This window comes from Lontra canadensis, unplaced genomic scaffold (genome assembly GCF_010015895.1).
Source record: "Lontra canadensis isolate GAN:19392208 unplaced genomic scaffold, GSC_riverotter_1.0 scaffold45, whole genome shotgun sequence".
NCBI classification, from domain to species: domain Eukaryota; kingdom Metazoa; phylum Chordata; class Mammalia; order Carnivora; family Mustelidae; genus Lontra; species Lontra canadensis.
Genome location: NW_022631039.1, coordinates 6965847 through 6989530, shown reverse-complemented (window position 1 = coordinate 6989530; position 23684 = coordinate 6965847). Strand labels below are relative to the sequence as shown.

At 62.4% G+C, this 23684-nt stretch overlaps 1 protein-coding gene across 1 annotated transcript; it reads right to left on the bottom strand.

The window, feature by feature from the left end:
* Positions 1-1579: 1579 nt before the first annotated feature.
* On the bottom strand, positions 1580-22919 carry RASA4B (RAS p21 protein activator 4B). Its single transcript, XM_032872474.1, is given in 21 exon segments — positions 1580-2094; positions 2096-2221; positions 4317-4437; positions 5763-5898; positions 6893-7030; positions 7260-7426; positions 7702-7846; positions 8376-8513; positions 8664-8856; positions 9082-9194; positions 9473-9537; positions 9815-9965; positions 10214-10331; positions 11629-11720; positions 11896-12027; positions 12569-12650; positions 14273-14402; positions 15533-15594; positions 16122-16235; positions 17544-17600; positions 22775-22919. Coding segments are annotated over 21 exon segments (2466 nt in total). The 5' UTR covers positions 22840-22919; the 3' UTR covers positions 1580-1973.
* Between the last annotated feature and the right edge of the window lie 765 nt (positions 22920-23684).

Here is a 23684-nt window from a genome sequence, read left to right as displayed (position 1 = left end):
CACGCCCCCAACGCCCTCCCCACCCGTGAAGTCCGGCTGCTTGCCCCCTAGCGGCCCGGGGATGTAGTGCAGGCGCGAGAAAAGCCCGGGGACGGAGTGGGGCCGGCGGTTCTGCGCATGGGTGAACCGGGTTGCATCCACGCGTTCGTCGCCCGGTAGCTGTGCTTGGGGGCCCGCTGGCAGCGCCCGGGACAGCTCTGTGAGCGGTGCAACGGCCTCTCTCCGCTCCCCGTGATCCTTCTTTGGAAATGTGCCCTTGGAACACCCAGCGCGGGGCCCTCAAGTGGAGAATGGAGCCGCGGCGCAGGGGGAGCGGCGGGGTGGGGGGGGCGGGGGAAGCCTCGTGGGCGTCCGGGCCCCGATCGGGGCGGGTACGGTTAAACCCCCTGCCGAGGCTGCCTGCCACCAGAGGCCCCCTCCTCCCCGGCCGTGTTGTCGCCGGCTTGCCCAGTGGGCATGTGGCATGATGAGCCGCTTGTCGCTTGTCGGGCAGACAGCGGGTGAGGGCGGGTGTCAGGCAGGTGTACCCAGCGGGGAGAGAGGAGCTTGGAGGGCCCAGTGTCGGAGCCCGCTGGGAATGGCGGGTAGTTTGCAGACTGCAGTTTGTCATCAAGGCCCCACCGCGCTGTCTGAAGGAAGGGGCTGGGTCTCCCATTAGCTGCTGGAGCCACAGCAGCTGAGGACCCGCGAAGGAAACCAGAAGCTTCCACACCACTTCCTGAGAAGAGCCATCCCCTACTTGAGCCTTGGGCCCTGGGCCGAGGAAGTGTCATTCCCCCTGAGACCCACACCAGCCTTGATTCTCCAGGCCAAGTGGTGGGAGAGGGGGGCTCTTTAACTGGGAAGGGACAAAAGGCACTGAGGGGATGGTGCCCTAGGGCTGGAACCTCCACCCTCCGGGCCATCCTGGCCAAGTCTGGGCCAAGGATGCTATTAACTGGGCTGGCTGAGGGGAGGGGGCCTCACTCTCTGCCTGGTAGAACCCAGGGGGCAGGGGGGGGTACATGGGCAGCAGGGACAGTGCCAGGCACTTACTATAACCCCTCTTCAGGCTGCAGCGGCCACCCCACACCAGGACCCTTCTGGAGGAGAGGGTGGAAGGTGTCGCCACTGGGTGGCTGTGTGTGCATCCCCATTCCGGCTCCAGTGGCAGCCCCATATAGGCACGCCTCTCTTGTCCCTTCATGTTCTGTATTAGGGCGCAGTAGACCCTGGGGTCTGTACTTCCTGACCACAAGGTCCTGGAAACCCAAGGAGGCTGAACAGACATGAGGGCTTGTGTGAGGCCCTGAAGAAGGAGCCAGAGAACAGGGTGTTGGCGATGGGGGAAGGGCGGTGCAGACTCAGCAGCCCCAAGGCCAGGAAGGGAAGGTGAGGCACATTTCAGGCTCTACCCTGTGAGGGATATGGTGGGGACAGCAGTTTGGGGGAGAAATGAGTCCCCCTGCGATGTGGGGGGGTGGGCAGATGGGATACACAAAGGCTAAGGCTGCGGTGCCGGTCGTTGGCCAACCCCAAGGAGCCACGGGAGTCCCCAGGCCCAGGCCCTCCACCGACCCCCGTCACAAGACCCCAGAGCCCAGCAGTCACAGCAAGTTTATTGTCAGCAACAGAGCACCGGCGAAGCTCTCCCAGGGTGCCCAGCCGGTGGCTGGAGGGGAGAGGGGGCGTGGCAGCCAGGAGCTAGGGGATGCTGAGGTCAAGGACTGGGCGCCTGCGCTCCGTGTTCCCCTCCACCTCTCTGGGTCCAAGGAGCATCAGTTCCCCTGGGTTCGGGCCATCCTAGGGGTGGTTTCTGGCCAGGTCTACCCTGGGCAGGAGGGAGGGTCCCTGGAGAGTCTGGGCTAGCGCCAGCGACGCCCACAAGAGCCGTGGGGAGCAGCCAGGCTTCACAGAAGAGCAAGAGCACGCCAAGTCCCCTAGAGACTTCGGGCAGCCAATGACGGGCCTTCTGGACCCCCTGGACCTCCAACTCACCCAGCCCATGACAGCCCTAAGCCCTGCTCCCCCAGGAGTGGGAGTGAAGAGCCAAAAGCACACTGGGGGTCTCCAAGCACCCGGCAGGGGGCTCGGCGAGGGCACAGGGCGGGGGGCAGGCCTCACGTCTGCAGTGGCCCGGGGCAGCGGGGCTCCGAGGGCGACGGGTTGGCCAGGCCGGAGTGGTGGGCCTCCTGGAGGTCCCGCAGCACCTGCAGAAGCTGGGCCAGCGCGTCCTCGGGGGCTGGAGGCAGAGGCATGATGAGGGCAGAGCAGCCAGGGCCAGAGGCTCCCGGGGGGTGCGGCCCCGCCCACAGCACCCCAAAACGGAGCTCAGGCCACTGTGGGAGTCCAGCTGGGAGCAACCTACCTTCCCCCGGGCCAGTGTGCACAGAGCCTGCCTCTGTGCCCGCACTCAGCTCCCGGAGCTTCTCTCTGCAGGGGGGGACAGAGGGACAGCTCGTGAAGCCCTTGCCAGGAAGGCCAGGGAACCCCATGTGGGCCTCCTGAGCGGGAGGGGATTCTGGGAGGGAGGGGCTGACTCCTTCAATCTGGGGGGAAGTAACAGAGGCCCAGGTCGTGGTCCCCGGCCACCTGCCACCTTCCCTCTTCCAGCCTCCTCGGGTCCTCCCCACCTCCGCAACACTAGGACGGCGGAAGGCGCTATGGAAACCAAGTTCGAACCACAGAGGACCCTGGGGGAAAGGGCCCACTGGGGCCCAAAAGTCCCCAGTATTAACTGGCCGTGAAACAACTTTCCTTCTTAGGGGAGTAGGAGACAATGACAATTTAAGCACGATTCCTAACCAGGGTTCACCGGAGATCCCCGAGCCCTCTGAGGTACGATCCTGGGAGCTTACATGAAGGGAGAACCAGCAGCCACGGGGACCCCAGGCTTGAAGCTCCTTACTTAGGAATTCCACTGGCTTGGTCCTTTGGACGGTCTCCCTGACCCGTTTGGGAAGAGCTGTGTCCCTCTGCTAAGATCTAACATGCTCCTCCTCCCTCAGATGCCTTCTAGGCTGTGGGATCGGTCCCTGACCTGCTCCGCTCATTTGTTAACTCAACCCTGACTGCAAGAGAAGACCTCTGGGTCATTCCCAGCCAAGCGTCCAGTGATCAGTTACAGCAGCCCCAGGCCACTGCGTCAGGGACCAGATGAGCCGGTGGGGCAGAAGGGCCGGGCCAGACGCTACAGGATGGCGAGGAGGTGAGGCCGAACGAGAGCAGGGTGGCCAAGCGATTCCATAAGTGCGGGAGGCTCTCAAGGCACGGGGCTGTGGTCAGGCCCATGGCACTGGTCCCATGGCGGGAACCACCTGAACCCAAGGTAGCCTGGGATCGAGTCTTTGCTCCGCCGCTTCCTGGCTTAAATGGGGGACACAACTATGGGTCCCCAGAACAGAGCAGACGGTGGTGGCTGTATCTGGTAGGTGGAGGACGATGTCCCCGAGCCAGGGGGCCAGACGAGGGGTGGAGAGGGGGCCGGTGACAGGAGTGACCTGGAAGCTACTGGACACTGCAGCTCCCAGGGGAGTGCGCGGTTCTTGTCTGACCCCATGAGCCCCAGAAGGGTTTTTGAGGACGAAATAACGCCCTGGAAAAGTGGATGAGGAACAAGGACAATAGCCACCACCCTTCCAGGACGCAGGCATGGGGGTGTGCGACAGAAAACCGCCCCGAGGGCACCTGGGTGGCTCAATGGGTTAAGCCTCTGCCTTCAGCTCAAGTCATGTTCTCAGAGTCCTGGGATCAAGCCCCGCATCGGGCTCTCTGTTCAGTGGGGAGCCTGCTTCCTCCTCTCTCTCTCTGCCTGCCTCTCTGCCTACTTGTGATTCTATCGAATAAATAAATAAAATCTTTAAAAGAAAAAGAAAAAGAAAAGAAAACCGGCCCGATCCCAGCACGCTTAGGGAAGCAGGGGGCTACTCGGAGGTAAGCCCACACAGCACTGCGCCTCCAGAAATTCTGAGTCCGTGGGGGAGGCAGCAGGCATTCTGGTTGTTTCTGAGCGGGAGCCAGGGCCGAGACCAGGCATTAAGCAGCTGGCTGGGGACAATCCCTGTGCTCCCAGGGCACAACGGGAAGGCCGGACAGGCTGGGAGGCTAGGTCAGCCCGAGGCCAGACACAGCCGTGGGAGTGACCCGGGGCTTCTGTATCCTTGGGCCTTCATCCTCAGGTGAGCCTGCCTCCTGCCGTGGAGACACGTGTGCCCCTCCCCCGGTGCGGGGCCACAGGCAGGAAGGTGCCAGACCTGATGTACAGTAGGAGACCAGCCTCTGGGCCCCAGTTCCTGCCCTCTCCCGCCACACTCCCCGGGCCACACAGGCCTCCTCACCGCAGTGCGGCCTCCACGCCCAGCAGGTGCCGGTAGATAAGCTGGGCCTCCAGGTCATGGTCCAGAGGGTCATTCCACTCCTGGAGGGTCACCCGCGACCGGGTCTTGTCGCAGCCCAGATCTGGGGACACAAAGAGGGCAGGGTTGCAGACATGCCCCGTGAGAGTTTATGTCCAACTTCGTGGCAGTACAGGTGGGGACACCGAGGCCTGCAGAGGGACAGGAACGGGCTCAGGGGCCCCAGTGGGGGCAGCAGCTCATCTCTGTTGGGGGCAGCCCCCGAACCCAGAGATGCATGACGGCCAAGCACGGGAGCCGCACAGGAGACAGCTCAGGGGGCTGGACAGCTTTCCCGGTGGCTGCTGGCCTGGAAGGAAGAAGGGAGTGGCCTGGGACCGTAAGACCATGGGGACGGAAGCTGGAATGAGCTGGTCTTACGACCTTGGCAGAGGCATTGGCCCCTCCATGAAGTCTCCGTTTTCTCCTCCATAGAATGGGTTACCAGACCCTGCCTCCTAGCGCCCTAGGGAGCCCCCCCTTACCAATAACAAAGGCCATCGCCACAAAGGTCAAAGCCAGCGGCCAACCAACCAGTGACACTATTGTACAGAGCAGCTGCTGTCCCCTCCCAGACCCAGGGCTGGGCTGCAGCAGGTGCAGCGGCTTCCCAGGGACTCCCCGTGTAGCAGGCTCCGGGGGCCGGGTCTCTTCTGAGACCACGGAGCAAGAGTTTTGCAAAGCAGATGAAGGTAAGAGAAGAAGGTCTTAACTGTCCCACAGGGAAGCCAGCTGACGACATAATGCCATTTAAATGCAAAATCATTAAAATTACATAAATTAAAACGAACTTAAGTCTCAGCTCCTGGGCCACTTTAAGTCTGGTCACACGTGTTCGTGACAAGCACACGCACAGTCCTGGGCACCGCTGCCACTGTCACGGAAAGTTCTAGCAGCAGCTTGTCTCCGCCGTCCCTCTGGTGCCCAGGGACCGCCCCCACCCCCGCAGCTCCAGCATCAGGCCGCCAGGTGGGAACGTGAAGCTCAGGGGCCCTCCTGTGCCAGAGGCAGCAAGGAGTCCCTACGGTGTGTCCCTAGAAGCCCTGGTTCACAGACCCCTCCCTCCCTGGGCAAGAGAGGGTCCCTGTCATGTGGGCGAGGGAGTGCTGCGTTACACAGCGTGACGGATGGCACTCCAGCTCGTTTCCAGGCCTCCTCAGAGCCTTCGATGAACACACGCGCGGCACCCACACCACACAGCATTTCCCAAACTCCTGTCCCGGAACCCTTCCCGCCTAGAATCCCCGCAGGGACCGACCTGCCACCAGTGACTTCCCCCAGGTGCACAGGTGGCTCCCCAGCCAGGCCAGCCAGCTAGGGCTTGGAAGCCCCGTGCCCCAGCTAGGGAGCCCAGGTGCTGTGTAGGGGGGCCCAGGCCTCCGCTCCCACCTGACTTGTCCTTCTGGTGGCAACAGCTCCACTTGTCCCCGCGGAAGACGCCAGGGTGGTAGGAGCCCAGCAGGCCGGGGTTGCTGATGCTCACCTTCCGCAGCGCAGACAGCCACTGGTTCAGCTCGTTCACACACTGCAGGGGTGTGGGGGACGTCAGCGGTCACCTCCTCCAGGAAGCCCGCCCTCCATTCCTGGAGCTCACCGGCACATGGCCTGATGAGCAGAGCGGCAGCTGCATGTCAGCTGCCACTGCACCCCATGGCCGTGCCTTGAGCAGTGTACAACATGCCAACTGTACAGGGTAGGCACCATTTTACCCTGTGGCTCTGGACAGTCCCTCTCGGGGATAAGCCAGACCCCTCTGACTTCAGCCTTCCTTCTTGCTCTCCGTGTGCTGCCCCTAGATGTTTTCCCCTTCACGATGCCCCTGCTCAGAGGCCACCTGCCAGAGGCCCTCCCACCCACACTTTAGAGAGTAGTAACCCCCTATTGAACGCTACTCTGTCCCCTCCCTCTCCCCTTTAGTCTCCTCTGTGCCCTTCAAGGCGCTGCCACCATCTGACATGTGAAATATTGACTTAGCGGTCCATCCGCCTCCCTGGGAGACAGCCCCATGAGGGCAGGGCAGTTTCACCTGCTGCTGTACCACCCCCACCACCACAACCCGCGCCTGGAGCCTTGTGGGCGCTCTGCAAATACTTCTCAGATGAATGGATGAGTTAATGCATAAAGAGACGAGACTTGGAGAGCATGCACCCAGAGTCACACGCCTGCACGTACGCGATGACTGCGTGTTGATCGCACCGCAAACACAGAGGCACCAACAAAGATACTCACAAAACCAGTTTCTAACCAACATGCACAATGTGTGACGCTCCGACTGATGGGAACGTACACGACCTATACCGGACCACGCTTTCCCAGCTTAGGCTCAGGGAAAGCCATGGGCACAGGGCCCCAGGCCCCCCAGAGCCCAGGACACATACACACATCAGATCTCACACCTGCTGGGTCTGATACAGCTGACACGGGGTAGTAGGCTCACCGGGGCCGCCTCCTAGCTGCGCCCCCCGCAGGCGGACATTCCCCCAGCAGCCCTCCCCAAGTGCGCACCACACAGCCCCCACCTTGCACTGCAGGTACATGGTCTGGGGCTTGCCCGCATCGTCCTCATAGATGACCTGCATGACATGCGAGCTGCCGAAGCTTTTCTCCTCCACCTTCTCCGCTGCCCGGATGTTGGCTAGCTTGATGAGGGCACTTTTCTGGAGTGGGCCGAGACAGGGAGACTCAGGGTCCAAGCCGGGGCCACTCTATGTCCCAGTTCTGGGCCTTAGTCTCCCCTTCTACAGCCTGGGGAGTTAGCATAAGGGACCCAGCTCTGTAAGTGACCCCAGTGACTCTGTGCATGACCCCAGCCACACAGAGCATGGGTGCTTCCTAGCTGTTATAAACCCCTTGGATCCCCACTTGCCCACCTCCTTCCTCACCCACCTTAGAGCTGGGCGTCTTGGCGAAGCTGAGAGCCTCGGTGGTAAGGGAAAAGTGGAGTTTCTTGAAGGAAGACATGAGGGGGCCCTTGCCCTTGGTCCTGTGGATGAAGAGTGGCCCCTCCTTCACCGGCGGGGCCTGCAAACTCAGGGTCCGCTGCAGGTCCAGCTCTGCGGGGCCGGGAGGGGGATAAAATGTGAGCCCAGGGATGTAGTGGGGGGTGGGCAGAGACTCGAGGGGAGGGGCACAGGCAGCAGGTGGGCAAGGCCATGCAAGCGTGATGAAGAGGCTGTGGGTCCGACCAAAGAGCCACAGAGATAAGATAAGTGGGGGCCTGGGCCAGAGGACAGAGCAAACTGGACGGGGAAGCTGTGGGCGGGGCCGTAGGAGGGGCCAGTGTGGGTGGGGCCACTGGGCAGGGGCGGGGCAAACCAGGAGTGCTCACCCTCCTTCTCCTCGATGTCCACCAGTTTCGTGATGAAGTCCTTCAGCTGAGCTACGCCCTGGCGCACGGTGGGCTGCAGCGGCTCCATCCAAGCCTCCTTGGCTCTGGAAGCCAGCGTGTCCATGTTGCCCACGTTCTGGACCGCCTGCAGGGGACGGTAGCAAGGTCCAGGCCCTGCTGGGTCCACCCCCGCACACTGCAACCTCCCCCACCCCGCCACCAAATCGGGTGCCACTCCCGTAGTAGAACCCGAGGCAGCAGCAGCACAAGCTCTGCTCGGCGGCTCGTTCCATCCCTATTGCGGCTCGGGGCTGCACCGACACGGGGTGTGAGGCCTTTCGGAACCGGACGGTTAAGGCTACTTGAGACCAACCCGCCGGCCTTCCTCGGCAAGTTTAAGAGGAGACTGCTCCCCTGGGTACGCCGGCCCCAGCCTGGTGGCGGGCAGCTAGGGGCTGCCTGGGAATAAGAGGCCGATCTGGGGGCTAAAGGGCCCGCGTTCACACACACAGGCTCCGGGGCCGAATCTCCTTCCCCGCAGGGACCCGCTTCCTTGTCCATGGGCGCGGGTGACCACGAGAAAGCTCTGTCCAGTGTCAAGTGCGGTGCCACGGGCGACCCTGGAGCCAGTCGGGGACACACTGCCGTGCGGGCGGGGCCCCGCGGGCACCCACCTTGGCCAGCAGCAGCAGGGTGCGGCTGGTGCGCGCGTCCGCGTGCCGCTCCCGCAGGTGGAAGAGCTTGGGCGCCATGATGGCGGGAGACAAGAAGCGCAGGCACAGGAAGCTGGTGACGGCGATGAACGGCACGTTCTGGGGGGCGCGGGAGAGCGGGGCTGGGCTGCCCGCGGGCCTTCGGTGCTGTCCCGGCCTCTGCCTGCCCCCCTGCCCCGCCTGCGGTTCTAACCAACCCCGCAACACTGCTTCCTTCCCTCCGCCCGGCCCCACCGGCAGGGGGCGCACCTCGTGCTGGGCGCCGGGGAAGCGCTCGCGCACGCGCCGGAAAAGCTGCCGGAAGGTGGCGCGGACCACGGCGGGGCAGGCGCGAACGGAGCGGCTGAGCGCGCTCAGCAGCGCCCCCAGGTGGATGCGCAGCGTCTGCGCGCTCTGCTCCAGCACCTCGGCCTCGGTCTGTGGGCGGTGCAGCCCGGAGCACCTGAGTGGATCCCGCATAGAGGATGGAGGTCAGCGCCCGTGCACGGGACTCTCGCGGGGTTCCCGGAGACAGGCGCAATAAGGCGTCAGCAGAGGCAGGGACAAAGGCAACGCACAGGTGGGCAGAGCGACGGAAAAGTAGACCCGGGCAGAGGCGCCAAAACATCCACTTGCAAAAAGGGCCTGACACCGCCGCCCCCGCCCCAGCGATCACATCCGGCCTCACCCTACGTCCTTGACCTCCACTTTGCTGGGGTCCAGCTCCACGTACTTCTTCTCCTCAAACACTCTGTCGATGATGGGGCCCAGGACGCCATGCAGATACCGCATCCCCACCACCTGGGGGCCGCGGGGGGTGGCATTGGTCCCGCCTCCCGCCTCCAGCTCCCGGGGCCATCTCCCTGCAGCTGGCCTCCCACGCCCGCCCCCCCCCCCCGGGCGCCATCTGCCTGCTGTGTCCGCTCGGGGTAGAGTCAGGCCCACAAAGGGGACAGCGAGACCAACCGCTGCTGCGCGAATGAACACGCGAGTAGATGCATGAACTTCTTTATCTCTTGGCCCTTCTGAACCTCGGTCTCCTCATCTAGGCAACAAAGACGTATACCACTCAACCTCACCTTCAGAAAAGACTCCATGGACTTTGAGGCAAGAGAGTTGCTCCGGAACAGGGTGTTAGCCTCACCTGCAAGCAGAGGTTCTAGTGGGTACGGGGTTGGGGAAGGGAGGACCACGGGGCTGGGGGCCCTAAGCTGGCCCCTCTGTAAGGACCTTCCCTTGCCCCTTCCCAAAACACTGCCCCACCTATGCCTTTTGCTCTTTCCTTTGCCTCCTAATCGGACCCAGCAGCTTCCTACAGGAAGCCTTCCGAGATTTCTCCGCTCTCGGCATCTCTGCAGTCCTTGGCTCCTGGCCCCCTCTCCACCACACCCTCAGACAGGCCTCCCCCTCCCAGGCCTCACTGGTGCGACCCAGCTCCAGCTGGAAGAGCAGGTCCAGGAAGTCTTTGGCCAGTCCCTGCCCCAGGAAGAGCTTGAGCAGGTTGGTGGCCACCCCCTGGCGGCACTCTGTGCTCGTTGTCTCCTCTATAAGAGGTATCAGCTGCCCTGGGCCCTGCAGGAAGCGTCAAGGAGAGACAGGGTTGGAGGACCCACAGGGGAACCCAAACCCTTCACTCTGAGGACCTCAGAGGACCGCGGGGAAGGGGGGTGCTTTCCCAAGGGATGGCAAGGGGCCCTGGGTACTGGCTAGTTCCTTACCGTCCTGAGAACCGAGAGCTTTGCTCTTCAGAGCGGGTGTAGGACAGGGAGGACTGGCCTACTGGCCCCGGACCCTCCCACCTTCCCCCGGGGCCCCCTCACCTGGGTGCCCAGCTTCACCTCACGGCACAGCAGCTGCACCAGGGGCTGGTAGCAGCCGGAGGGCAGTACCGTCTCGTCCCGCAGCCGCACCTCCAGCTGCAAGGAGCCCAGGCTGCCCCTGGAACGGGCAGCCTGTGACCTCTCCACCAGGGACCCAGGCCGCCTGCACCGGGCCCCTCCCCGCTGGCTCCATATTCCCTACTCAGGGCCAGCCTGTCTCTCGGCTCGTACCCTCCCTGCACGGCCCAGCTCCTGTTCTTTCCCTGAAAGCTGCTTTTCTTCCCTGCTGGGCAAGCCCTTCCCGCCTCCAGCCATCTCCACCGCCTGGCTCCCTGCTCCCTCTAGACCCCTTGGACTCCGAGCTTGACCCATGCGAACATGCTGGGCTGCGCAGCCTCAGATCTGTAAACTCTCGGAGAACAGCTCCTTCGTGTACACGCTTTAAGCTGGAAGCAAGTCCCCAACGGTTGTAACAACCTGCCGGGGCAACTGAGGCTCGAGCAGGCTGGAGAACTTGCCACAACAGATCTAGCTGCCAAGCTCCCTTGCTCAGATCCCTCCTGGCGGATCCCTCCTGTCAGGGGTGCTGACCAAGCCTCAGCAGTCTCTAAGCCGCACCCCCCTTCCAGAAGCACAGTGAAGTTCACTAAGTTTGCTGCTCAGCACGGCCTCATCCCCAGAAGCCCTCCAAACGGTCCCGGCTGGTTCTCTGGATATGGCTTGCGGCTGGACACAGCTGTCTGCCCCCGCCCCCGCCCTGTCCATGGTAGGGATGGGGGGTCTGGGACTTTCTGCAGAGAGACGGAGCTGAACCATCCACAGTGGGGGACACTGCTGACCCTCCACTTCCGGGTTGAGTGGTGGGCAAGGAGGCCAGAGGGATTCCTTGATAGGGTTGCCACATTTAACCAAAATAAAACTACAAGACGCCCAGTGAAGTTTGAGTATCTTTAGCCTAAGTCTGTCTCCGACGCTGCACGGAAGTACCACACGGAAAAATGATTCACTGTTTGCCTGAAATCCAGCTTTACGTGGACATCCTATATTTTATCTGGCAACCTCATTCCTGGAAAATCTGGGGGAGAGTCAGACCTCTGGGGACTTGAACCCTGGTATGAGGTCTGCTGGGAAAGCCTTAAAGGGAAAAAGTCTGATGGCCTATTCCAGAATCTGCCAGAAGGTAGAAAGCAGGAGACCTGTACTGCCTTGGAGCTTAGAGGACAGGGCCAAGTCCAAGGCTGCGAGAAGGGCCAGGCGGCAGGACCCGTCAGGATAAGAGTCTGGCCCGGAGGGCAAGGGTCTGCCCCCCACTGTGCAGCCTGCCTGCTGGAGCCAACTGTCAGCTCTCCCCGCCCCCGCCCCAGCCCCCTGGGGCCCGGAGCCCACCAGTCCCACTGCCAAGCCCAGGCACTCACTCTCCCCGCCGACTCTTGGATTGGTCGGGCTGCAGCCGGAACCAGCCCTCCTCCTGCTGGGCCGCCCACAGTCTCTGGACATTGAACACCACCTGGGGGGTAAGGCAGAGTCAACTACTGTTCCTTTTGGGGGAGTTCCTCCTCGGGGTCCCTGAGCACCAGTGGCTGGTTCTGGGGAGTGCCCCTCCGGGGCAGTGGGGGGCAGGGGGAGACTGGGGGTGGTGCCGGAATGGAGGCAGGTGCAGTCCGAAGGAGTGGGGCACTCACTTTGCCCAAGAAGTCATTCCGGCTGACAAGGTCCCAGTCCCAGGCTTCCACACACAACGCCTCCATGGCCCCCTCTTCCAGATCAAACTCAAATGTCTCATTCCAGCGTGGGTAGCATGATTTCTTCACAATCTGTCCAGAACGGGGCGAGTAGAGGTGGGCTGACCCCAAGGGGGCCCCCAAGCAAGGCCCAGCCAAGGGCACAGCCACTCCAAACACCCCACTTGGGATCCCTGCAGGGGCCTTGCAACAGCAGAGGTATAACCTTCCTGTCCAAACTCCTGCTCATTTCTCAAGGGGGGAATGGAGGCCCAGAGTGGGCAAGGTACTTGTCCAAGGCCACACAGCACAAAGGTAGCAGCAAACTGCACTGAGAAACCAGGCCTCCACCCCTGGCCCACCCCAGGGCTACGCCCACCACCCTGGCTGTTTCCTGGGGGAGAACAATGCGGGGGTAGCTATCGGACTGTGCAGCTGAACCCCACACCAGCTGTCTTGGGCCAGGAGGCCGGGAGTGAAAGGCAGCTGGGGCTGTAGGGGTTGGTGACAGAAGAGCCGGGACCTGCTATGCCCCAAGGTCACCCAGCCTTTCTTAAATCTCTTCTGTGAGACCATAGTCCCAGCCTGACCGCCCAGCTGATGAGGGCTCCCCGCCCCCCCTCAGCCCCCTCACCGAGGTCTCCTGTGTCCGGCCATTGTAGCGCACTCGGACGAAGGGGTCAGATGCACCATTCCAGTCCTTGGGGGCCAGGTCCCTGGGAGGGAAGCAGGGCATCCAGTTCTCACACTCCCTCCCCAGACTGTCATCTGACCGCTGTGGGGTCACCCCACCGCGCTGGGCTCATCTGTGCCCAGCGCCTCTCCCCGGGATGCTGATTCCCCCAGTGTTCCCCCCCACAGGCCTCTACGGGGCACCCACACCAGACCAGGCCCCCGCCATGGCTCCTCTGGGTTGACAGCCGCAGGTGGGCTGTGAGCTTATCGTCTGCTCTGGGGAGTCAGGGAGGCAAGTACATCGTGGAACGGCCTGGGCTGTGTCCCCCACCCACCCCCCCGATTGCCAGCGCAGCCCTGAGCTGGGGCCATCTCTCCAAGCCTCAGTTTCCCCTTTGCAGAGTATAGAAGATAACCCCCACAACTGAGATCACGGGCTTCTAGAAGGCCTGCCCCACAGTGGGGGAGGTGGGTCTTGGGGAGCAGTCTTGCTGGGCCATCCTGCCAATGTTCTGCAAAGCCCAAATCTGCTCACAGCAGCCCAGCACCCCAGCTCGGAGCCCTTCGTGGGGCAACAGCAAAGCCCACCCCTCTTCTTTTTACTGTAAGTACTATTTTCTGCTCTTCTCCATATTTTTAGTTTAAAGCCTCTTGTGCCGGCTTTTCTGGCCTTCTCAGAGCCAAGAGAATTCCAGAACATGAACTTGAGAATCTGCCCAGAAAGATGAGAAGAAACGTTCTTTCTGCACAGACAGCTTCTCGGGCCTCCCAGAATGCCAGTGGGGTCTGAGCGGGGGGCGGTGGGGGCCGAGACCCCCCCACGCTCCACACAGAGGTCTGGACAGACGGCTCCTCGTGTCCAGGCACCTGCTGAGTGGAGGCCAGGCTGGGCCAGCTCCCGCGTCTCCAGGAGTGTCAGTAGCACGTGCGTGTGAGCCAGAGGGCGGGAACGGCTGAGTGTGAGGGTGTGAGCAGCCCCTGCCCAAGTCTGCACATTCTCCCGCTGCCTCCTCATCCACACTCCAGCCCCAGGACAGGGAATCCGGCTGGGGAGCCACCGTCCCCACCTGCTGGAGAGAGATCTTCCCCCCCTGCTCCCCCCGCAAGCTGACAGCCCTCACCCCCTCACCCCTGTGGGGACCGGCTCCCCCACGGGCGCTGGCCCGGCCCTGCCCTCCTGCCCCAGAGGCAGCCAAGGGACCCTGTGGAGGCGGCCTGGAGCCACAAGGGAAGGAGCTCCTCAGGGAGCGTGTGTGACTCACACTCAGGCCCCGACGGGAGGGGAGCCCACAGCTAAAAATACCGGGGATGGGATGGGGAGGGAGGCCTGTCGTAGGTGACTCAGGCCCACCTTTCTGCCCAAGTCACTGTTCCTCCTGGAGAGAACCGCACCCCACCCCCCACAACACACACACCAGGCCAAGTTCATACTATAGTTAAACCCCAGGGGAAGCCCAGGCTTGGCACGGGGGCTGCATGTGCAGAGCTTGGGGTCTCCTCTCACCTGCTATGCCCCCTGCTTTACGATGCCCGAAGTCCCACCATTAGAACATCACCCTGTCCCTTAAGAGACATGGCGTCCTCGGCCAGGTCACCCAGGAAACACCTTGAGGTCAAGCAACCTCCCCAACCCGCCCGCCCGCAGGGGCCCCTCCCGTCTCACCTGGCCTCCAGCACAGAGCAGCGCAGCCGGCCCGCCGGCGTCCCCGGGACCACCTCAAGGCGCAAGTGGATCTCCCCTTGCACCTCCTCGTCAGGGTCGACCTCCGTCAGGTGGGCCCAGCCACTGAAACCTGTGGGACTAGCGGCTCAGCCCCGCCGGGCACCACAGCGCCCCTGCACCGGCCGCTCGGGGTCGTCTCCAGCTCCGGGGGGCAGGGGCCATCGTCCCCAGGGACAGATGGGGACACGGGACAGAAGCTGGGCAGCGGCTCTTGGAAGAAGCTTGTTGCGAACCCAAGTCCAGCGACCCGTGTCCTTCCTCTCATGCCCCCTGCCCCCGAACCTAACTTGTGATAGAACCGCTTTCTCTGGCCTCAGTTTCTCCATCATAAAACAGCGGCTCTTGTCTGGGGCTGCCGGAGGAGGGGCCGAGCCCAGGTGGAGAAGCATTAAGGGCCCAGCATCCCCTGGGCCACTGGACCCCGAGGGGCTTGAGGGGGCCTCGGGCAGGAGAGGCCTCTGGGCCTGGCAGGGGCCGAGAGGCTCCATGAGTCAGCAAAGTCCCCCACCCCCGCATGCCCGCCCCGGCCTCACAGACAGGAGCAGGTGTGTGCTGGGAAGGCCCGGGAGGAGTCACAGGGGCTGCACAAGCCAAACCTGAACCGCCTGAGAGTTCCAGGTTGGAACCCTCACTGGCAGCCAGGAAGCCAGCCCAGAGGAGGCAGTAGCTGCTCCAGGTCCCACAGTGAGGATGGGGCAGGGCTGACCCCTCAAAACAGTGTCAGCATCCCAGCCATCATCCAAGGGGCCTAGCCCAGCCGCAGGCCCACCACTTTGGCCGGGAGGGCTTAGGGCAGAGCGGCCCCGGGGCCCAGGCTAAGGGGACACCAAGGGTACCGGAAGAGCCAGCCCGATGGCAGGAGGGGTCTCTGCACCTCTGCAAGTGTGGAGAGGCTCCTTCTTGTAAATGCAGAGGCCTCAGATCCCAGCACTGGCAACCTTTCTTTGCCCTAGAGGCACGCAGTCCCAGCAGGGGACAGAATGGGGCCCAGGACATTGAGGCCAGGGCCAGGAGATGGGCCAGAGGCCCTTCTAGGGAGGACACACATGGCTTTCCCTGAGCACGGGCTGTGAAGGAGCCTAGAGGAAGCATCTCTGAGTTGGGGGAAGGCCAGGGATGGGGCCTCCAGTAAGGGGAGACAGGAGGGGGAGGGGGAGGGGAAGCAGGAGCAGGCCACGGGCTCCCTCCCAGGAATCTTACCCTTTGGGTGAGCAGCCAGGGTGTCCCTGGTAAGGCAGACCTTCCCGATAACGTCGTCCCGACTGGAGGATGGAGAGGGGGCCAGAGCTGGGCAGGGCTCCGCAGGGAGCCTGGGACCTCCTGCCCCCACCGCTCCCCGCCCAGTTTAGGGGCCCTGTGGGAAGCAGGGAGGCTGACACTCCAGTCATTTGCAGGAGCCGATCAGAGCAGGACCCGTGACCCTCCTGTGGGCCCTGCATTCTGGACACGCTCACGGGCATGTGCTAGGTTGCTACACGTGGACAGACACACGGGCTCACATATATGCCAAGTTTGTCCTGGGTTCCCTAGCTTGCACGCCCCCACGCACAGCCCAGCACACCTGTGCCGTTACTCACACACGTGCACATGGGTGATGTGGTGTGAGCGGTGTGAAAACCCTTGCCCCCGCAGACCCCTGCTCGCTCAAATCCCGAGCCCTTCCAGACCCTCCCAGGGCTCCCCCCGCTCCAGGCCACAAAGAGGACACAAAGGCCCGGCAGGCCCAGCAGGCCCAGCAGTGACATGGGCTGGGGGGTCATCTGGCAGGGTCAGGGTGGGGCCCACCCACCTGAGGGCGTCCTCATCCATGACGTAGAAGGCCACCGCATGGAAGGTGGGAGGCAGGTGCACCTGATACTCCTCGCCCCAGAATGGACACAGGGTCTTCCACACAGTGGCTGTCCTACAGCAAAGGACCCTCAGTGCCTGGCCGGGCCACCCGCAGGCCCCAGGCCCACCCACGGGATTTGACGATTCTCCTTGTCCTCGACCCCACTGCCCACCATCAGCCGTTCCCTCCTGACCGTCCTCTCTGCCCTGGGTGGGGCACAGGGCTGCATCTAGCAGGCCATTTTCCATTTGGGGAAACTGAGACCACAGGGGGCCATAGCTAGCCTCAGGTCACATGAACAGGACAGTGGCAGAGCCTGACCCAGAGCGGTGTTACGTGGCCAGACCCAGGACAGAGTCTTCAGCCCAGGGGACTCAGCAGGGAATGCTGTGGGGTGGGGAGCCGAAACCCCCAAGGCAGGCCAAGGCCCCGGACGAAAGCTCAAATAATCACCTTGACCCCAAGCACTTCTCCGACAGGCCACTTGAACGCTGGGGCCTCAGTTTCCCTGTCTGTCACAGAGACAATCAGAGCCATCCTGCCCGCCCCCCTCTTGGTATCGTGGTTTGGACAAAATGTGGAAGAAGGACCTGGGGTCCTATTTGCAAGGGGGAAGAACCACGAGCCCAACAGCCTCGGCTGGCCATCAGCAACGGGCACTTCGGTGGAGAGAACTGAGGGGCAGCTCTGGTCATGAAGTTCAAGGTCGAGGCCAGAGACACAAAAGGAACGGGACCTCAAAGAGCCTGCCCAGAATCGTGGAGCCCAGGGACAAAAGCACATCCAGGGAAAGTGGCCCTTCTGGGTACAGGCTGGGGCCCCCTTGCCTAAAGCAGCCTTTCTGGAGTATAACCATGGTGGGCATCTCTCAGGGCACAGGAAACCCGAGGGAAAGCCAGGATAAGAGAGGGGGACGAGGCTCGGGATTTGGGGTCAGCCAGATTTGGGCTCCAGTCTGACTTGCCCTGAGCAAGTTATCCTCTCTCAGTCTCCGGGTTCCTCCTCCTCTGTAAATGCAACTTAATATCACATCGAGCTCCTTGCAAGTTATAAATGGGCTGCAAAAGGTTCAGCACAGGGCCCGGCAGACCCAGAAGTCACAGCCGCTGTTACTAATCATCATCCTGTCCCTTCCGAGGGCCGTAAAGTTCACAGAAAGGAACAGCGCTGGCGAGAGGCCCTTGGATCCAACGCCTGGATGGGTGTTCAGGTCAGTAATCAGCAGGAGGAGTCAGAGGTGGGTTTTCTCACCTCCCAGCAGGTGCGTCAGGGCAGGGGGCCGGCCTGGGGATCAGCTGCTCTCGGAGCCCGCCCCCTCCCCTACCGGGGTGTGAGCGGGAAGTGTGGGGAGGAGCGGGTGCTGGGTAGCGGGGGCCGTACCGGATGATGGGCTCATTGTCCACCTTCACGATGCAGTAGGGGTCACTGCTGCCGGTGCTGCAAGACACAAGAGCAGGGCGGGGCTGACCGGCAGCCAGCGGCAGGTGGGGAGAGGGTAGGAGCGCCCAGGGGCTCCCAGGCAGCTCAGCCCTCGGTGACCCCAGGGAAAGGACAATCAAGTCTGAGGCAAGGGGGCCTGGGCTGGGGTCCAACGGCTCAAAACGTGTACACTGTGCCCCCCATCTGTCTGGAAGGCTGGTGGGTGAGCAAAAGGCAGGAACCTGCGTGAGGCTCCCTGTACCAGGGGAGCAAGGGCTCGAGGCCACGCCTGCTCCTGCAGGGGGATAAGGACGCTCCTGCCTGCCACCCCTTCCCCCCCACACCCTGCTCTGCCCCAAGGAGGACAGAAACAGCCCCAGGCCAGGTCCAGAAACCCCATCCTCAACACCCAAGTGGGCACCTTGTTCTCTCTCCCTGGAGCCCTTGCTCCTGCTGCCACCCTCCCAGCCTTGGCCCCAGCCTCTCAGAGCCTGGCCCTGCCCCAGAGGCAGGGAGTAAGGTCTCCTCTGCGGGCCCAGTGCCTGCAAACTCTCTGTCTTTCCCTCCATCCCAGGACTGCTAGCGATGCACTGTCCTCAGCTGCCACCACCGTCCCCACACCACCTGAGGGAGGGGCTGCTTCTGTGTCTCCAGGGTCTAGGACAGGGCACAAGACAGGGGGCCCGGGGGTGTTTGCTGGATAAATGAACAAATTTAACAGGCTGGCCTCGAGCTCTTGGCCATCTGGGAAAGAAGGAAGAGGAAGACGAACCTGGGACTGCTCAGGTGCCCTGGTCTCCCTGGTCTCGGTTGGTAGGGGGTTCCTGGGGTGGGTTGGGGGGCACTCCCAGCCAGGCCTAGGGCTGGTCCCAGGCAAGAAAGGGGGTAAGGACTGTCTCCAGGAGTGCCTTTCAGGCTGTGTCCATAAAAAGGAAATGATTTGCATGTGGGAGGCTGGGGAATTCCAAGCTCCACTTCTCATCTCAAAAGGGGTTCTTCCTACAGAGGAAGCCCCATCTCTGAAAGTCCTCCTGATGCTGACCGGAAACTGACCTGACTGGAAACTGACCAGAAACATCTGCCAGGACTCAGTTCCCCACACAGAGCAGTGGGGCGGGGAATGACCACCCACAGGGTGGCTGCCCCAGGTGCCCGGTCTGACGGGAGGGCCCGCCCATGACAGGTGTTCAATAAATGTTCGCATGGCCCTAGACTCCCTGCTCTTCTGCCTGCCACCCCTTTCCCTGTCACTTAGGAGCCCTCTCCTCCAGAGAGCCCCTTGGGAACACCTCAGCTTGCATCCCACCCCCCCAAATCTGGGGGGACTCCGGACCTCCACTTGATCTTAGCCAAAAGGCCGAGAAGCGATTGACTCCGGACCTCCAGCAATCAGGCCCCTGTGCACTCCCAGAGCTGGGCTGGGTAGCAGGCCCCAGCAGCTGCATGCATATTTGCACAAGGAACTGGGAAGGAGGAAGATGTCCGTGTGCTCTGAAAAGTGGTGGGGTGGGGGTGGGGGACGGACCTCCTTTACCCTGCCTCTGCCTCCTGGGCTGGCACCCCTGTGAGCCCAGCTTTGCCCACGGTGCAGCTCTCACTCAATGAATGAATCTCTGAATGAACCGTGAGGTTTGGGCTTTGGGTTCGGGGCCAGGTCACGGGGTGGGCAAAGGCCCAGAGGCAGGAACAGACCTGGGTGTGCAGGGGCTATGAGAAGCTGGGTGGCTGGATCAGAGGGGGCCAAAGGGGACAGTGTCAGGAGCAGGCTGAGGCCAGAGGCCCACCCATGATCCCTGGTCAGCTGGTGGGACCTGTGACCCTGCCTAGCTCCCTCTGTCCTGATGAGGCTCCGGGACTGGTCCCCTGCCCCACTTCCCCTTCCCCTTCCCCAAGCCGCTTGGGGAAGCCAGCCTGGCTACTTGCAAGTCCTCTATATTTAGCCCCTTGGCAGTTTCCAGGCTGTGGAAGGGGAAGGATCAGGGTAAACCCTGAAATAGTCCTGGGCCCGTCCCCAGGGCCACTGGGCGTGGGAGCCAGTCGGTCACCGGTCATTATGAGACTTAGCTCTGTCTGGCTGATCCAGGCACGCAAGGATGGGAGACAGTGGATGGCAACAGAATGGGAACAGGTGGGCTCTGAAAATGGTCAGTGACAGGGAGCACAGCTGTGCTCTGTGCCCTTAAGAGAACTAAAAGCCCATGAGTGGAAATGGCAGCTGTGTTGATGTGTCCCTCCTCAGAACTGTCTCTGTCGAGATGAGTCACTATGAAAGGTGGTGAGCTCCCCGTCCTCAGAGGTGTGCAAGTCCTGGCTGGAAGGGAGGCTGCTCAGGAGACAGGCTGATGAGGCACAGTGAGGCAGGTGCACCCCCTTCCCAGCCTCTGCCCCCTTCCCAGCCTCCGGCACCCAGTGATGGCCTCCTGGGGTCTCTGAACCCCTGCTGTCCCTGAGCCAAGTGGTTTGCATGGCATTTGCAAGGCTCAGTCCCCACTGAAGCCCATGGTAAGGCTGCAGCCTCGGCCCAGCTAGGATTCTCGGCCTGTCAGCAGCAGAAAGAGTGGGTTTGAATCCCAGCTTCTCTCCCTAAACGCTATGTGGCCTTGGCAAGGGACTTACCCACCCTGAGCCTCAGTTTCCCCTTCTGCAAACTGAGCATATCTACCTTGTAGAACTAATACAAGGATTGAATGGAAGGGTCCTCCACAACCCTTAGTCTCCTCTGCCACGGGCCAGGAGCACCCCCCTAGGGCTCCTGGAATGCCAAGACTTTAATGAGTCACACAGCATGGCGGCAACTGCTACCAAGAGCACCCTCCTGGCTCCTGAGGGCACAAGACGGGTACATGAGAACCAGTGCTGCTGGAGGGCACCAGGGAAAACCCTGGAACAGAGCCTAAGTTTGAGAGGGGTCCTGAAGGATGAACAGGAGTTTTCTGGAGGACTCCAAGTGGGAATGTCTGAAGACAGAAGCCCCTTAAACCTGTGCAAAGGCAGGGCTTCGAATGTGGGGGGCTGGGGGGGAGTTACAGCTGGATTTAGGAACCAGGTGACAGGAAGCCCTCTGACCAGAGGCTTTAGAAGGTGACAGAGGTCAGCAGGCAGGGAGCCGGGCCATGAAAGGCTAAATCAACAGGACTTAGTGGCAACCCCTCAGGGATGGAGCCCCAGGGTCTCCGGGCTGGGCAGAGGCAGGGCTGGGCGGAGAACCTGGCACCTTGGCTCCCAGGGAGACCCAGTCCTTGGCTTCACTGCCCCGGGGCTGGGGAAAGCCTAGAGCCAGGCACTAGGGCCTGCGGGGATGGGGAAGGAGGCGACAGACGGAGGGGCTGCTCCTCCCAGCAGCCACCAGCCAGAGGAGGCCAAGCTGACCTAGTTAGCAGTGCCAGCCTGGGGGGGCTGCTTAGAGGTTGGGCCGGGAGGCTGAGACCCTCCTCAGAGCTCATCCGCCTGGCTCTCCCGGGAGACCGCATTCCCAGCGTCCACCCCACCTAGCCCCGAGACCAGAAACCCACCAGGAGATGGCCTGCCCAGTCCCCTCCCTTACCCATTGCCATAGCAACTGCTGAGCCTGGCCTCACCAGGCCCAGGGGGCCTTGAACTAGAACTGCTCAAGGCGTTGAGTGAGCAGGCAAACTCACAGGGGCCACTGTCCGGGTGAGAGAGACGCCCTCTCCCCGGCCTACTGCACCCCTCCCCATTCGCCACCTCTTGGCATCCAGGAGCGGGCTGAGAAGCCCTGGGCCGGCAGGGGAAGGGCGTGGGGCGGGGGCACTCCAGACAGTGGACTTTGGACCCTATGCAGCCTCTGGGCTCCCCTTCCCCCATACCCTACTCCAGGAGGCCAGTGCACCTAGAGCCTTGTGCTTAAGGGATTTTTTTTTTTTAGGATTTCAGGGGCATCTGGGTGGCTCAGTCGTTAAGCGTCTGTCTTCGGCTCAGGTCCTGATCCCAGGACTGGGATCAAGCCCCACATCAAGCTCCGCATTGGGCTCCCTACTCGGCTGGAAATCTGCTTCTCTCTCCCTCCCACTCCCCCTGCTTGTGTTCCCTCTCTCGCTGTGTCTCTCTCTGTCAAATAAATTAATAAAATCTTTTAAAATAAATAAATAAATAAATAAATAAATAAATAAATAAATAAGATTTCATTTTTAAGTAATCTCTACACCCAACGTGGGGCTCTAACTCACAACCCCGTGACCAAGAGTCCCATGCTCTATCAACTGAGCCAGCCAACATCCCTGTGCTTAAGGGATTTTGACCTCCAGTCTACAGAAAGGGAAATTGAGGCTTCAGAGCTAAGATGCTGCCTAAGGCTGTATACAAGCGAGCCAGGGATGAGATGGGGAACCTCAGCTCTGGGACTACTGAGAAAGGCGCTGGGACAAGGGGCTCGGGAAACCTCCTCAAATCTGGCCAGGGACCAGGGAATGCCCTAGATGTTGGCGGGCGTTAGAAGCTCTGGACCCAAGCCCTTCCTCTGCCATTTGGAGCCGGCATTTTCAGGTCTCCCAGCCTCGGTTTCCTTATCTGTAAAATGGAATGATGAGAACTGCCTTACTAAGTCCTTGTGAGGAGGTAAAGCCACCGCAGGGCTCAGATAAAGCCCAGGGCACAAGGAACAGCTGCTCCCCGGCCACCCCATCTTTGCACGGTCCCAGCCTCCTGACCTACGGGTTCACCCTTCACTCCAGCGCACAGCTGGAAGCCCCGGGACAGGCCCGGCCCCCCGGGGCTTTTTTCAGGTGCACACTCTCGGGTACTAAGGTTCCGGAACTACCGAGGAAGACCCCTCGTTTCCCAGGGGCACCCCCACCCCTTCCAGCCACACCCCCGCAGTTCACGGAGACAACTCCCTGCGAGGTGCCCCCCACGCTCAGCCCCTGTCCTATCAAAGCCCTTTCCCTTCTTGAGCGCCGTTCGCTAGTTCCCTGCTAGCTCAGGCCCCTTACTGACCCCTGTCCCCTCCCCTGTCCACGGACCTTCCTTGTCCCCCCGCCCTACCCCCGCCCCGTGCTCGCAACAAATCTTACCGTCCCCATTCCCTTCCAGTCCCCCACGGCGGCCACACTCGCCACACCCTCGCCGCTGCTCCACTTGCGGGCGGGCCGTGTGGACCCTAGAAAGGTGAGGCTTAAGGAAGGGGCAGCGCCCCTCCCCAAAAAGTTGGGGCCCCCACCCTCGGCAGCGCTCACATGTCCTTGGCCGGCAGGTTCTTCCCCTCCACGATGCGGATGGACAGCGAGCTGCGCTTGGCCATCGCGGGTCCGCGACGCCGGGTCGGCGCCCGAGGGAGCCGGACCACAGGGTCGCGTGCAGCCGGCAGGCAGGCGGGCGCGGGACTGGGCGCCGCGGGGGGCGGGCCGCGCAGGGCGCGGGAGGTAAGCGCGGGGGCGGGGGAATCGCTTCCACTTCATTCACCCCCGCCCCCGCCCCACGTGCGGGGGCCTCCGCGCCGGGACCCGCCAATCCGCGGCCGGGGCCCCCGGGTGGGCGGGGCCGGATCGGGTCGCGGCGCTCATTGGCCGCCTGGGGGTAGGGGCGGGGCCTGCGCCCAGGGCTGTTACCCTGCTGGCTCCCCGCGAGCTGGTGGTCACAGTGGGGTGAGGGCGCGACGGTCGGCGCTCGGGTGGCCTGTGCCGCCAGTACGCGTGGGCGGCAGGCGTGGTCCCAGAGTGCCAGTCTCCAGGTGCACGGGGGTTATGGGCCCTAGTATGTGCTCAGAGGCGTGGGCAAGTGCGGGGACCCGCGGGCCGGGGACTCGCACGGCGGAACGCCCTGGCCACCTGAGCCTGGCGCGTGGGACACCCTGCGTAGGTGTAAGATGAATGAATGCACAATCGGACGCACTTAGCAAACAGTATGTCTGTTGGTGTTAGAGCCACCTGGACCCAGAAGGAGGCATCGAGAGCCAGGGCAGTTCAGAGCTTTGGGGACCGCGCTTTTGAGTCTGAAAGATCGGCTTTATTTTTGGGAACCTGCCCCGGAGGAGGAGGGGGCTTTCTCAGTTGTCACCTCACTTAGGCCTCCTGCCTTCCCAGCAGTGGGAATTTGGATGAGGCGCTCAGGTTCACAGAGGGAAAATCACTTGCTAGAGGTCACGCG